General features: G+C 42.2%; 1 protein-coding gene across 2 annotated transcripts in view; it reads left to right on the top strand.

The window, feature by feature from the left end:
• HAO1 (hydroxyacid oxidase (glycolate oxidase) 1) overlaps positions 1-15,073 on the top strand; it is a 25,723-nt gene extending 10,650 nt beyond the window's left edge. The window contains exons 3-8 of one of the 2 annotated variants that reach the window (XR_683608.1): positions 6,008-6,263; positions 9,656-9,831; positions 10,783-10,900; positions 14,130-14,288; positions 14,560-14,629; positions 15,003-15,073. Coding sequence is in view for 1 of the 2 variants with exons in the window: in XM_009587773.1 (XP_009586068.1) it covers positions 6,008-6,263; positions 9,656-9,831; positions 10,783-10,874; positions 14,130-14,288; positions 14,560-14,629; positions 15,003-15,073 (824 nt within the window). In the remaining variant the exon portion in view is untranslated. The remainder of the gene's footprint in view (positions 1-6,007; positions 6,264-9,655; positions 9,832-10,782; positions 10,901-14,129; positions 14,289-14,559; positions 14,630-15,002) is intronic. The other variant, XM_009587773.1, reaches the window with a different exon arrangement.
• The last annotated feature ends 321 nt before the right edge of the window (positions 15,074-15,394 follow it).

Here is a 15,394-nt window from a genome sequence, read left to right as displayed (position 1 = left end):
GCTCTTCCAGCGGCTTTGCCTGCAGGTTGCAGCGTAAACGTCTTCTCTAGGCACAAGGGCATGTCGTGGTGTCTCTCGTTAGGTAAAACTCGCTGCCCTCATGACCCCTTGCTGTGGGGCTTGTCAGGGTTTTGGGAGCTGCTCTATCCTCAAGGGATGCTCTCCTGCAGCAACCAAGCTGGTGGAAAGGAGCATGCACCTTACCTGAAATAGGGTAAAGTCTGGCAGCTTGCCTTAAACACACCTTCACTGACAATTCTGTTCATTAGTGAAGGATCTTTTTGGGGAAAAATGTTCAATTGTAATTTTAAAAGTTGCTGGTGACCAACACAACGTAAGTTGTTCCAAAGGTTAACTAACTCTGAGCAGAATAAGCTGTAATTATGGTCAAAACTTGTACAGCTTCAAATCCAGATGTTGGATTTACTTATGCTTCTGTTACCTAGACTTCAAAAAAAAAAAAAAAAAAATTGTCCATATAGGCTGTAATAAGGTTGCTCCTCAGTTTTCTTTGACACGTCTAAATGGACCTGGAGTCCTTCCTTATAGAGAAAGCTCTCTTGTCCTTGAAACGGACCTTGGCAGTTGTCCCAGTTTTTCCAGGTCTGTCTTCAAGTATATTCCCTAGCATTTTAGTTGTAGTTCATCAGTGTGTGCGGCAATTTTCCAAATAATGGATTTTCTGCTCAGTAGAAATTGAAAAATTGGGAGGAAAATTGTTTTGGATTAACTGAAATGCTTAATTTGATCCAAAACACAATGTTTTATTTCATTTTCCTACTAGCTAATGCTTTTAGCCGTAGTTCTGTTTTGAAACAAAAGTGTTAGCTCAGAAGAAAACATTTCCATTTTGAAAATATTAGCACATGACATTTTGACTTGGGTGAATTTTTCTTGTCCTTCCCACTCCAGCTTCAACCTCTTTAAAAACATTTGCCAAATTTGATGAATAATCTTAGCCACCATTAAAGAGCAAAGGGCTGTTCTCTAAACGCTTTTCAACAGAACTTTTCTGATTCTACATGATTTTTTTTTCTGCTTGTCCATCAGAAGATTCACTATTCCTCCATGCAAAGACATTCATTTGCCATCCCGACTTCTCGCTGTGCTTGCAAAACCGATGAGATCCCCGTGTCGTCTCCCTGCAAGCGCGGTAGTGCTCATGCTCCTGTAAATAGGACCCACCTTCGAGTACAGAGAAACAAAATCTTGTGCACCATCCAGCTGCTGAGCAAGAAATAGCAATTTTTTGAAACCTTAATTGATTATAAACAGATATGTAGCATTATTTTATTGAGATTTCTGTTCTGTTTATATTGCTGCTAATTACATAATGCTTTCTTACTGACTGATTACCTTATATTCTCTTGTTGTAGCCCAGAAGGGGTATTGCAATACCTGACTTCTCTCTGACTTGCTGAAAATCAGGCTGATCAGCCTGACTGCGTTCTTGGCTGGATCTTTTGAAAACTCTGAATGCTAGTTGCTCAGATCTGGTGATTTTATGTTTACCCTCTGCAATTGCTCTCAAACAACCTTCTGAGTTACTGCTGACGCAAGAAGGGTTTCACCATCACCTGCGATGTGACTGCACCATTTGCTTTGCCAAATAGAGAATAGGAATATTGACTGAAAAGCTTTTTTTCCTCGTTTTAGTTGAGTTACTGGCAGCTCTATCATTTGTGCTAGAGAAGGAGCAACACCTTTGTTCCTTTGGCTCTTAACAGACTTCTACCGTGCTTTTTGCTTGCTTTGATGCTGCTAAGCATCTGAATTCAGGTTCCTTGTGCTCATCGGACATGCCCGTGACTGTGAAGGAGGGATTTTGCGATCTGTTGCTTTTTGTGCTCAGCCACAGTGAAAATAGGATTTTGTACCTGTCTTTCACCTGTTACCTATATGGCGTTCCAAAAAAAAGTTAATTTTGAGGTATGGCTACTCCAGAATCATTGAAAGGACACTATTCACGTGGGACAATACGGCCTGGACTGACCTGGCCCTGACTCCCCCCAGAGACTGGCATGGCCAGGGGACTTTCTGATGCAAGTGTTTGCAGGCAGTCTGGCATGACCGCCCTCCTAGACCAGCCAGGTCCATTTTGGCCACGCGTTTTTTTCCCTGCTGCCTCCAGCCTTCCTGCACAGCTGACAAAATGCGTCGCGTCAACAAAAAGATCATAGGCAGAACTCGCATGCAGTGTTTTGTAAGGGGTAAGCGAGGTAAGGCTGGGCAGAGGATTTCTCAGCCAAGTGTGTTTCGTCAAGAGAGTAATGTTAAGTACTTAAACAACTCTGTTTCTTAGGAGATGCAGCTCCAAGAACATAGCTACTTCTCTTGAGAAATACCACCGTGCCAAAAGGACATCACGTTGATCCCAAGTAACGTCCTCTGGCCCCTAACTTGGGGACAGTGGATTCACTGGTGGATTCAGGGAAGAATGACTACAGCGGGGCAGTTTGGCTGCCGTGCTTTGAGATGCCCCTAAAAGGGAAACGATCGGAATTTGCACAGCTAGAGAGAAATAGCAAGAGTTCCCATTCCCATAGAAGGTAACCTGACAAAATATGCGAGCTTAAACTGGGCTCTTCTCCAGCGTTCTCCCCTGAAGTATGTTGCCTCTGGGTTGCCCACAGGGACAAACTCCATACCCTTCCCATACCAGTTAATGGAGTGATGTCCCATTAGAGGTGGGAAGAAGACTGTGAGGTTTCAGGATGAAAAAAGGCCTGAGAAACGTTGTCGCTCTGTTCTCCTGTGGACTTCCCGAGTGGGTCCTGTCCCGTGGTCAACCTTGATTTGTTGCTATATAAAATACTTCAGTTGAATTCCCCAAGAACAAGGAAAGCCCCGTTTTATCGAGGTTTGTGTTCCCTGGTGCGAAGATATGCCCTTGCTCGGGGCTTCCCTGGGCTAAGTACAGGCAGTGGGGCTGAGAAACCTGCGCCCACTCAATGCAGCTGTGAAGCTCCCCTTTCCCAAGCACCCCACCATATCCCAATTCTAGTTGCATTTGGCCCTGAAAGAAGGTGGAGTACAAATAACTCAAAGCGTTATATCGTCCTGATACCGAAAACTTCCCCTGCCTCCTGTGTGCGGCTAATTCTGCGTGCTCTGCGCTGTCATTGACCTCGATGGGAGCCTGCAGTGTGTACAAAGGTAAACATAAGCTTTGGGCAATGCTCGGGATTAAAAGAAGACCTGGGGGGGAAAAAAAAAAAAAAAGAAAAGACTAAAAGCAATCTGAAATGGCATGAGGAAAGGCTCGTTTACAAAAATCTGATGTTTAAACTCTGGCAAATGTCACATTGCTGCAACAGCGTCCCATGGGAATATGGATCCAGGACTGATTTGTAAGAATAATATTTGCAGCACCCCAAAATTGAAGTGTAAAATATAGTTGTTGGGATATGGTTGTAAAATATAGTTGTAAAATATAGCTGTTTTCTTCAACTGCAGCTAAATGTGCAAGAAATGGGAGTATATTTTTAGCAAAACCTGGTTTGAGGTAGAAAAAAACCCAGAACCTGGCAACACTTCAGGACTATGTATCATATGTTTTTGAAAGTCTAGAAAATTGTCAAAATAACCTTTAAAATGATCAAGATAAAGCATTAAAGCAACTAAAACTGGAACTTGGAATCTCCAAAACTGAAAAATTTTGTGTGCGTGATATTTGAATTTGACCGTGCAGCTCCAAAATATGTGTGCTGAGCTGGTGCTTTACCAGAGAGTTGTTAACTTTATAGGATAGACAAGAGGAATTCTGTGAGTGTGCTTTCATGAAAATGCCATAAGCCAGTTTGGGATAGTTGAACTCTGATTGAACCAAACTGTTTAAATCTAATCTTAAATAAGATGAAAGCGTTATCTTCTCTATTGCCACGTACGCAGATAAGTTGAAAGGATATGGTGGTATTTTGTGTTTTAAATCTTCTATTCACTGAGTCTATTTTATTGTGCAGTTTCTATTTTGATTTTTGCTTTTGCAACTATTCTTGTGTCCGTAGGGCTGTAGAGGTAGACTTGAGAGTAGAAGTAAGAATGGAAATAAATGGATACCTAAAGGCAGATTGAACCATAACATTTACATTTTTCCCTTATCTGATCTGAGGGTTTTGCAATTGCTGGGTTAGCAACCTTCCCTCTCATTCACGAACTCATGTTTGACAGAGCAACAGGAATGCGGATCCCTTGTTTCTTAACACCACTTAATGGACTTGATTTGGCAAATCACTTATTATGGGATTTGCGATAACCCACCACAACTGCTTTTAACAGGACTTTAGGCACTCAGTATACATGGGTTCTTCAGAAGAAACTAATTTCTTCTTAATCTGTGAGAAGGAACTGTTTTCAGTAATTTTAAGGGGACGAATGAAACTGCTTCAATGCAGAGAGTTTTGGGTCATTGCTACTGTATTTCCAATGATTGAAAGCTTCCTGGTGGCCCTGGGAGGGTGTAACCAATTTGTTTGCATAAGGTGTTCATAAGTTTCCACTCTAAGAGACTTGTAATCCTTATTAAATAAAATGTTATCATAAAGACCACTTTTTAATTCCTCGATGGGCTGGGGATGACGTTTTGAAACAGAGGTCCATTTACATTAAAAATATGCGTACTGCAGTAGACCAAGAAAAATAAGGTTTTGTATAATATTTTTGAGTTTTACAGTGTGTTTTCCTTTATTTTGCATTAAGTGACAGATTACTCCAAAAAGAATATGTGATAGATTCATAAAAATATAATTGTATGAGGTTAGCTGGTTTGTGGCGCAGCTCGAGTTGGAAATCACCCCCGGGGAGGCAGCTGGCACAGAGCCTCCGGCTGCTTGACCCCATCTGGGATTGTTCAATGACATTTAACCTTGGGGCTGCCCACACCTTGGGAGTGATTTCACTCCGAAGCTTTTGAAGGTAAAAGAGGAGAGATCAAAACACATAGGGCATGAGCACCCATCCCTATGGTCTCAGCAGAGACTTTAGAGACCACTTGTCTGTTGTACCGGCTCATCTTTGTATTTACTTGTGGGGTCTCCTGGGTGGGAACTGCCACCTGGAATGAGTTTCTCCCACTCTCAGCGAGATCAGAACTTCGACTTTTTATTGCCAGAAGTGTGAAGCTTTATGTGTGGGATCATGCAATGGACGTGGGGTCCCTCTCCTTCAGGCCACAAGACAGGTAGCGAAGGTGTTGAAGCAAAGAAGAGTGGAGCTTCCCACTCAAACCTTTAAATAACGTTGTCTGCTGGACTGTGTCCTTCTGTTTTATTATGCCCTGAAATACTTTGTAGGGATGACATAGAAGAGCACTTCGAGAAACATAGGTTTAATGCTAGTGAACGTTTTGGGGGTGGGAGAAAGCAGCCGTGATCAAAATGCTCAAGGGAGAGTGCGTGGCAGTGGTGAGGAGAACTGATGAGCAACGTTCAGATTGTGTCGTGGTTTAACCCTGGCTGGCAACTAAGCCCCACGCAGCTGCTCGCTCACTCCCCGCCGGTGGGATGGGGGAGAGAATCGGACGGGTAAAAGTGAGAAAACTCGTGGGTTGAGATAAAGACCATTTAATAGGTAAAGCAAAAGCTGCGCACGCAAGCAAAGCCAAACAAGGAATTCATTCACTGCTTCCCATCGGCAGGCAAGGGTTTCGCCAACTCCCGGAAAGCAGGGCTCCATCATGCCTAACGGGTACTTGGGAAGTAGTGAATGAATTCCTTATTTTGCTTTGCAGTATTGGAGCAGTGATCATCCCAAACAGCGTGCAGACAGCAGTCACCAAAAATTTGCCTATAAACACAGAGAGTAAGCCAGAGAGCGCTCTCAGCAGCTCACCGCTGTTAGTAACAGCTAACTGTTCATGTAGCATTCCCTGGAAGGCTGAAAATGTGTTAAGACTGAGAAAAGGCAGTGCACCAATTATGTGCACCAACACAGTCTCGTGAACTAAGTGCTCCTGTTTAGAGGAGCCTCTGTTTTGGATAATCTCAAATATAACCTTGTGTTCCTCCAGCCTGCCAGGCAATGGGGACAGGGATGATGCTGAGCTCCTGGGCCACCTCTTCCATTGAAGAAGTGGCTGAAGCAGCTCCAGCTGGCCTTCACTGGCTGCAGCTTTATGTGTACAAGGACCGGGAGGTTACCAAATCCCTCGTGAAGCGTGCGGAGAGAGCAGGCTACAAAGGGATCTTTGTGACGGTGGACACGCCATTCCTCGGCAGGCGCATTGACGACGTGCGCAACAAGTTCCAGCTTCCTCCCCACCTCAGGTAGGTGCCCACTGGTGGGACGTGGGACGGGTGCGTGGCAGCGCCACAGTCACCGTGAGGTGCTGTGGGGGAAATTTGTCTCCGGCACAAGGAATTTCTTCCAGGTGCCACATGCAGCACTGGGCGATAACACTGGGGAACTGAGCACATATGTCTCGTTGTGCTTGGGCTACGATCTGCTTCGGGTCAAAACTAAGCTTTGTTGGCTGTTTGCAGACTGTAAAAGAGACTGTGTGCCAGGACTGCAGACTGACAAAGTTAGAGTGATGGGGCATTTCTTTGTACATCTGTCAATATATCCTTGGATGTCTTCAAAACTTGGCTGGACACAGCCCTGTGCAACCTGCTCTGACTTTGAACTTGGATTCAGGTGCAGAGTTGACTGTGCTCTGAATGGGGGCCTGGACCAAGTGGACCAAAGGTCCCTTCTAACCTATGTTATCCTATGACACTGCACTGGGTCCAGGGCCATGTTGCTACTGACCTCGGAGCCCCTTTCCAAGCAGCTTCAACTTTTCTTTTACTCAAATACAGGAACACATGGGGATCAGCCTTTCTAAGTTCTCCATGAGGACAATTTCCACCCCCATGTATGTTTTGTTACACTTTCTATATATCTCGAAAGAATTTCTGGCCTAATTGTTGACTTCAGCACTAATTCTAGTTCCTCTTACTGCAGGGCCTATGTAGTATTTAATTTTAACAGAGTTATCCAGCGGAGCTGTAAGGGCACTGATTTCACTAGCCTTTTGCAAACATAAATTGCTAGACTGTAGAGACCACCCTGATAAACATATGCTGAAGTGCTGGCACAGTCTTAGCAGCCAAGGACTGGCTGGAAGACTATTTAGTGGATGGGATATCCAGGACTTGGGTTTGCAAAATTGAGCTAAAAATCTTGCAAGAATCTTGCAGGTAGGCCTTGGTAGTGGCTACGGCATATACTAAGAGTACTGCATTTGCTCTTATTCAGAGCCTGCAAATGAACACAAAAATAGAGAGAAAACGAAATAAAGGATAGCTGAATGTATTTTGAAGCAGATGAACTTTGATTTAAGTTCTGGGTGAAAGATAGTTTTGAATATTATCAATGGATCTGAAGTGCTCTTCCTATGTCTCTTAAGATTGTTACGTTATACTATGTACATACCATATGTAACATGTACATAGCAAGAAATACAATATCACGTCCTGAGGTCTTTCTTCTTTTTCATAATATTCAAACTGAAGGTAAGCTATGGGACTCTGCAATGAACCTGATTGTTCACCTTGCAGGCAAAAAAACCCTCCAGAGCTTGGGGTGTTGGATCTCCCCCATACGCTTGTACTTGAAACTAATAGATGACATTGATGAAGGTTGACAGAGCAACCTTAACTCTGCCTATGATTTCAGTATTAAAGTAAATCTTATAAGGAAAGCACCAGAAAACAAAAAATCCCCGACAAATCTAACATTAAAATATGCCTCATATAGTAATCCTGCTATAGATTGGTGATTGACAAAACATTATTGACACATTGACATTTTACCTAAAAAAAAAAAAAAAAAAAAAAAAATTATTCTTTAAATAGCTTTTTTTAGGGGCAGTATCATTTTAAGGCCTGGGGTTAGAGTTTTTGAATGTGAGTCAAATAAGCCAAAAATATTTGAGGAAAGTGATAGAGCATTTCTGAAACACTCTGACCCCATCTGACCGAACTGTAACAAGGTTTTGTTTGAGTGAACCGAACGAAATAATATGGAGTAATCTTTAAAGGCTCGAATTAATCACTTCAGATTTCAGAATGACCCTCGGACAGTGTTTTGTTGCAGCTTCGGCGGTGAAACTCTCCTAGCGTGGGGCTCTGCTCGGTTATGTGATAACTTTTTCTTGGCTTCAGGATTTCAACAAAGTTTCAAAGCAACAACAAGGTGCCATTGTGCTCAGAAATGTATGTAAGGCAACATTCATTCAAGTGTTGGTCTGCATTTCACAGGCCAAGAAAAACAACAGTTATTTATATAATCTTATCCATGGTTCTGTTTTTCTCTGGGTACCCCACCCTCCGCAAACCAACAGCTGAAAAGCTGGATCTTGCTGAGAGCCCGCTCCTTTCTCATTTTCTTCTGGGCCTGGAGCTGAACAGAAAAGCCATGTGAAATGCTGCTTGTTGCAGGCATGAAATCAGCGGTGAAACTAGCCAGTTTCCATGCAAAAAACCCCTGTGCATTTCCCAAAACGTGGAATATGAGTATAAAATAGCGCAATGTGGAACGAGACACAGTTTCCGAAGAACTAAGCAATCAGCCTCGTGTGGGACATGGGTTTCCTTGGCGGTACTGGTGTCGCCGACAGTGGTTTAGTGCTTGTGAGCACTCGGGGCTCCTTCAGCTTTCTAATACAAGCACAGCCTGAATTTCTCTATTTGCTTTCCTTTCCCTTTCTCCTGCTTTGTCTAGTAAGTCTGTGAACTCTTTGGTGCAGGGTCTGTCACTTACTATTCAGTTCCTAGAATCTGTGAGATTGATTTGGTGCTAAAGAGCAAACAGTAGCTAATGCTTTCATATGAACTTCATTTTTCCCCCTTACATTTTACAAGGAAGCATACAAAAAAGATGCAAGGTGAACTGGCTGGATGTTGGTCTTGTCAGACAGATGAAAATTCTGAATTCTTTGCAAGGCTTCATGCAGATCCATCTAATTCATGGAGCTTAACAAAATTTCCCTTCCTTCTTCTCCCCTCCCACCTACCTGATCCCCTCTTCCTCCAGTAGCTGAATCCCCTGGATTTGGAAAAAAAACAAACCCAAAGTTGCTGCATGAAAGCTAAGGGGATTTTTGCTGGTACGTAGCAGTGTACCTCTTGACTTCGGTGGGTCCTGGGTTATGTCAAGCAAGATTGATGTTCTCTTCTCACGTCTAGCCTGTACTGCTCTAATGTCTGAATGTCCCACAGCCTCTGATGCATTTATCCTGCTCCTGGCAGATGTTGTTCCTATTTTATGGTGGGGAAACTGAGGCAAAAGGAATGGTTAAGTGTCATGCCCAAAGTCACATGAGAGGACAGATGCTTGAGCCCAAATTAGTTCTCTCACTGCTGGGTTTTACCTCCTGATTGTGGATTTGATGCTGAACCTTTAGATTTTGGACTTTATTCTATTTCTTTTGAAAGCACTAGGGCTGTTGCCTTGGGCCAGAGAAACTTGCACCAATGTAACCAAATGCTTTGCTGGCCAGAGGTTTTGGCTTACTGATGACTATGATCTGACATGCTGGGATAGGCTTTTTTGTTCCTGCCCTGCAGTAGAGTAAAGGTTTAACACAGGTATATTGAATGCTGGCATTAGGGACTGATTCATGGCTACAACGAATCTTTTTCAGACTATTTTTCTACGTCTTTTGTCGTTTTAGATTAAAAAACTTTTCAAGCAGCGACCTGGCGTTCTCCTCAGGGAAAGACTTTGGAGAAAATAGTGGACTGGCTGTGTACGTAGCCGAGGCGATTGATGCAAGCGTCAATTGGGAGGACATCAGATGGCTTCGAGGGTTGACCTCGCTGCCCATCGTCGCGAAAGGAATACTCAGGGGTGTGTAGCTTTGCTGTTTCCTGTGAAGGAGGCGAGGCATCCCTTCTCGCAGAGGCACCAGGGAAGGAAAAGTGCTCGTGCTGGGGAAATTTCTGTAAAATTGCATAGAACTGCATTACTTTTTAATGGCAAGCATCTGCTTTGCTGATATGGAATATGGTGGGATGCACGTTCATATTTCTGTGCTGTGCTAAGTAGGGAAGATTTGCCAAAACAGAGCCAAAAACAACGAAAGGGGAAAAAAAACCTTCTCTTCCTCATGCATGGTTAGGAAGCCAGCAACCAAGACACTTGCAGAAGCAGCTGCTTAAATAAGTTCCTGGAGCTGTCAGATGGGTTGTATGGCTGTGCTGCTAAGTGTGCTTAATTTGATGTTCAATAGGTGGGACCAGAGCCACTGGTCACTAAACTAGTCACTGGAAGGCTTGCATCACATCAATTATACCTGAAATCAGATGCGGCGAGGAAGATTGAACTTGCTCTGTTCATTGCACCTGTAAACTCTAACTCTGAGTTGTACACTACTTAAAGGAAAGCTGGATTTCCATTCTGTCAAAAGAGCACTGAGCACAGTGAAGTGGTTTCATTAAGTATGGATTATTACTGTAATCATGCCGATAATTTTGGCTTGGAGAAAATAATTTAGCAAAATAATTTCTTAGTGATGAGTTGTGGGATGCAGTAGAAAAAATAAAGGCTAGCAACCAAAGTGGCTGCTAATCCAAAGTGGTAAAATGTTCTGCTCATTTCAAATGAATTTTCTGGTCTTACTGCTTAAAGTTAAAACTTTTTTCTGTGTTGAGATGGGCCTTTGGAAGGATGATGTCCTAAGGTGGCTTTGCATTAGCTGGCAATGTCTTTTCAGTGATGCCAAAATTTCCCTCATCATGACGTCAGTAAGCTCCCAGTTACAGAAGGGCATATCTTGTTTGTTTGTTTGTTTTTTCCCAGCTGATGATGCTAAAGAAGCTGTAAAGATTGGGTTAAATGGTATCTTGGTGTCAAATCATGGAGCACGACAGCTTGATGGGGTACCTGCAACTGTAAGTACTGGTGCCAATATGCACCAGTAGTCTCTTGTTTTCTCTTCCTTTTGGCTTCTTATTTGCTTTCTCTGAACACATGGTAGCTGGAGGAAAAACCTGTAAATGTGTTTTATATGCCTTAACCCACGAGCAGTAATATCTTTCCACTTCTCTATGTCACATCATACTCCGAGTTAGACACAGCCTCCCCTTGGTCAGATCAAACAAAAAAACCACAGGAGGGCTTACGTGTGGCTGTTTCTTCAAGCTACCTGGGCACCCTGTCCTTGGCTACAGCACCCTGCATGAAAATCTAGAAGAGCAATTTCAGATAGCGTATATTGTCAGTTCAATGTTTAGAAATTAGAAAGTCTTTAAGAATTTTTTTCTAGTCCTCTCTTTTATTTCTCTTTTCTTATCCTTTTTTGAAAACCCCCTCTTGCTGTTTGCAGTTCACTGAAGGTTGTACTAGAGTTGTTTTTCCCTTTGAATATTCTTCAGAGACATCTCAAAAATTACAGAGTTAGAGAACAGCTAAAGGCAGAATGAAACTCTCCATTTTTCTCCTTTCAGACATTTTCACCTTTGGAAAAGGAACAGGGGGATTAAATTACAGTTTTTTTCCTTTTTCCTTTTCCTTGTCGTGCTACCCTGTGCCTTTTCCAAAGGTGAAAAGGGATTTGAGAAGTTCTCAACTGGCAAAAAAGAAAGAAGTAAAGGAAAATGAAAAAGTATGTGTTCAGGCTGAAGGAAACCCCCCCAAATTCCAGTCATCACTCATCCTTTTTCATTTGGTGTTGGAAAGCTGCGCAAGTAAAAAGAGAATGAAGAGGAGGAGAATCAAAGCCCAGTTGTGACTGTTTCAGTATTCCTAATGTGTCTTTGATGAAAAACCTCCTGTTTTCCGTGATTATTTTCTGAAGGGAGAGGGGAACAGGTAAGCCCTTTTTCACTGTGGAGCGTTTTGCACATCAAGTCTTATCTATTCGGCTCTGCTGTCCCACTGGCATGTCCCCCCCTCCCCTGGAGCACTTCTGCTCTCTGCTTATCTCCTCGGGGGCAGCTGAGGATTTCTCCAGCCGAATTCCTTCACCCTCTCATTTCCTGAGGTCTTCACGTGGACCCATTGGTGTCCTGGTTGTGTTGGCTGGTTCTTCACCAGCCAAGCCCTGCACTGGGGAACCAAATGCCAGCAGAAATTATTTTCTAAACGGTTAATGAAGTTGAGGCATTGTCCTCTGAGCTGAGGCATTATCCTCCGAGATGCTCTTGCCCGACTGTCTCCAGGTACTCCTGGGGACTGGTAGGAAAAAGACCCCCTGATGTCAGGACTTCTTCAGTTTCAAAAGAGAGACTGAGATTTTCCTTTTTTCAAGTGTGATTTTATGCTGTTGGAGAGTTTGCAGCTCTTCGGTTTTAGGCACCTTAAGGGGAACTGAATTTTCAGAGTGTGGATGCCTAATACTTCTGAAATGAATTTTCTTCTTTAACTTCTGTCCTCTTTATCTTCTTGTCACCTTTTGAGAATGTATTCCCCAATTTCAATAAGAGTATTTGAAAATCGCGGGCAAGTCTGTGTGTGAGGTAATACAACAGGAAGAATGTATGAGGATATTAAAAACATCATTTTGAGAAATGAGAAAGTTCAAGAAATATGAATTAATTTTTTGCCAACTGCAGTAGAACAGAAATTAAACTTGCAAATTACTTGTTATGAGTTATTCCTTTGCAACATCACAGTGCAGAGCAGAAGGCACTATTAAGGCTGATGTGTTCACTGGATTTCATCATACAAAGAACTACATTTCAGAACGCAGTTTTCATAGTGTAAATATCTGTATCAGATCGTGCTAAATGTTTCTGTTTTAGAAACATAATAATTTGCTTTAATTTCATGGGTTTTCAGAATGTGAGCTGAACCCAAGCTGGTTAATATTTCTAGTGTCTAGTTACACATTGAGGAAATCTATGTTTTAATTATGGTTTGCATCATACTTTAGTTATTATAGCACTTTAATGTTGGTACAGTTTGTCAGGATGTAGAAAGTGGTCTCTGTATATGGAAATAGATCCAAAATATGTTTGGCAAGAGAGCAAAACCAAAGGGAGGGGAAAAAAATCACAGCAAGTGCCAAACTTCAAGAAAATTTTAATCCAAATCCAAAAACAAACTGCACTTTCAAGTTTTTTTTCCCCCATCTCCTACTCATTTTTTATCCATTAGAAAGGAAATGAATTACATCCGTATTTGAAAGACATGAATTTGTGTGCCTTTTGTCTTACTACCACACACTGTTTCCAGTCTCCTTAGTAATTGGCTTCCAGTTTTGTGTCTTTCCTGATTTTCATGAATAGGAACTGTTTAGGCGTTATAGGAACAGTTGCCCTGTAATTAATGCTTGAGGCTTGAATTCAGGAGGCTCATATCTGCATTGGGACCTCTTGCGTGGTGTGGACATGTTACTTAACTCCCTGATTACTTACTTGTAACCCAGGAACAGTGAAAGTCCTTTTCCCCATTACATTTATCCCTGGTGTAGGGGCTAAGTAGAGCTTGGTGAAAGTAACAAATAAGTGCATTAAAAGAAATAATTTCCCACCTTGCTCAAAACTCAGAGGAAAGCTAATTTTTTCTTATATGAAGAAGTCTCCTCTACAATTATTCCTGTAATCAAGATGTATTTTCAAAAGGAAAAATATATTCATTAAAATTTTTCAGCCAACTCCAAATTCCTCAGAGCACATCTTTTTCTTAGTCCATGTCTATAGTACAATGCCTGCCTCTGGGCTTCTGGATGATAGCTGGCCCTTAGTATAAATGAATAATAAATTTAAACAAGAAAGCGAAGATGATTATTTAAAAAGTGACAGTGATTCAATTTCATCCCCAAACTAGTGACCACTGGAAGTTTGGGGGGTAATATCAAGGAAAGGCCTCCTCTGTGCTTGCTGTTTCTTACATTATTCCGAAGTATCTGGTACTGGCTTGTGTTGGATACATGTCATGGGATCAGATGGACATTTTGTGTGACCCTGCTGATTCTCATTCTATTTATGTGACTCTCCAAATAAATTTGACCTTCGTATGTATCTGCTAACATGCTAAGTCACTACTGTTTTTCAATACAAAGCTGTGGGTTTTGTGCATACAGTTAGGCATGCAATTGCTCATTTAGCTTCTTTAAAGCTTGGTTGATGTACGTACGAGTTCATTCAAAAAATAAATAGGGTTACAGAAGCGGAGAAGCTCTATTCCTGGTTTCACTCTCTTAGATTGATGTCTTGCCTGAAATCGTTGAGGCTGTGGAGGGGAAGGTGGAGGTGTTCCTGGATGGTGGTGTAAGAAAAGGCACAGATGTTCTCAAAGCATTAGCTCTCGGTGCCAAAGCTGTATTCATCGGAAGACCTCTCATCTGGGGCTTGGTTTATCAAGTAAGTTAGAAAAAGCTCAAATTTCTGTTTTTAGATACCTAGACTCGCTGGTTAGGCTTAGTGTATACATGTATGTGTATACGTGTGCACATAGGGGGGTGTGTGTGATGGTGTCTGTGTGTATGCAGACCACCTAATCTAAAATTTGCTATGACAAGTACTCAGGAGTTACGGTTGTGCATAAAACTGTGTTGGCACATGTATACATGTCTGTATCTACACACGAGCTATATGTACACATAATAGTACATATTGTCTCCTAATCTCCTAGGGTGAAGAAGGAGCAAAAGAAGTTCTCCAGATGCTGAAGGAAGAGTTTCGCCTGGCAATGGCACTGACAGGTGAGACATCAACCTCAGCAATAATCGCCTCTGTCTCGCATTTCCTCATAGCTTTCATTTGCCCTGGGCAAGATGCTGTAGTAACCTACAGAAGGGAGATGGAAATGTTTGCAATATAAACAGATTAGAGAGATGGGAAAAGGACTTGTTATCCCTGTCTTATAGATGGGGAACTGAGTAGATTAAGTAAAAACAAGAAAAATGTTTTTCACAAGGAGAGCAATAAATCTGTAGAAAAGTACTAGCAAATCCTTGGTCACTAAGGGGTGGGTTTCATCTGACAGAATGTAGATTTCTGTGGGATAGAAAAAGAAAAGGCTTAGAGTGGGATAGAAAAGCAGGGCTTTCAACTGATATGTAACTTCTCTTCCAGGGTGCCAGAGAGTAGAAGAAATTGGCAGGACATTGATACGAAGACATCAAGTATTATTTTCTAAGATTTAGGTCTGAAGACTATTGCCTCGTGTGTTGCCTGTGGTACAGAAAGTGTGCTACTAGGCAAAAAGCAACTGTGTTTGCTCTTTGGGCCTCCTCCTGCAATCCTGACTGAGAAGGGGTGGTCTGTAGGAGATGACTTGTTGACAAAAGTACTTGAAGCAAATTTTACAGGTGTTTCCATATTCTCCTAGGCTCTTAAGGAAAGCTACTCTACTGGGAGTTGTGATTAGAGATGGGCCTTTATACAAGACCAACACAGAAACTTCGATGTGTTTTGCAACGAATGCTTGTATTAAGTTACATGCCTGGAAGTAACTTAGCTGTTAA

Source organism: Fulmarus glacialis, unplaced genomic scaffold (assembly GCF_000690835.1).
Source record: "Fulmarus glacialis isolate BGI_N327 unplaced genomic scaffold, ASM69083v1 scaffold3141, whole genome shotgun sequence".
Classification (NCBI taxonomy): Eukaryota; Metazoa; Chordata; class Aves; order Procellariiformes; family Procellariidae; genus Fulmarus; species Fulmarus glacialis.
Note: the sequence above shows the minus strand (reverse complement) of the source record. Positions and strands in the feature narration are given on the sequence as shown.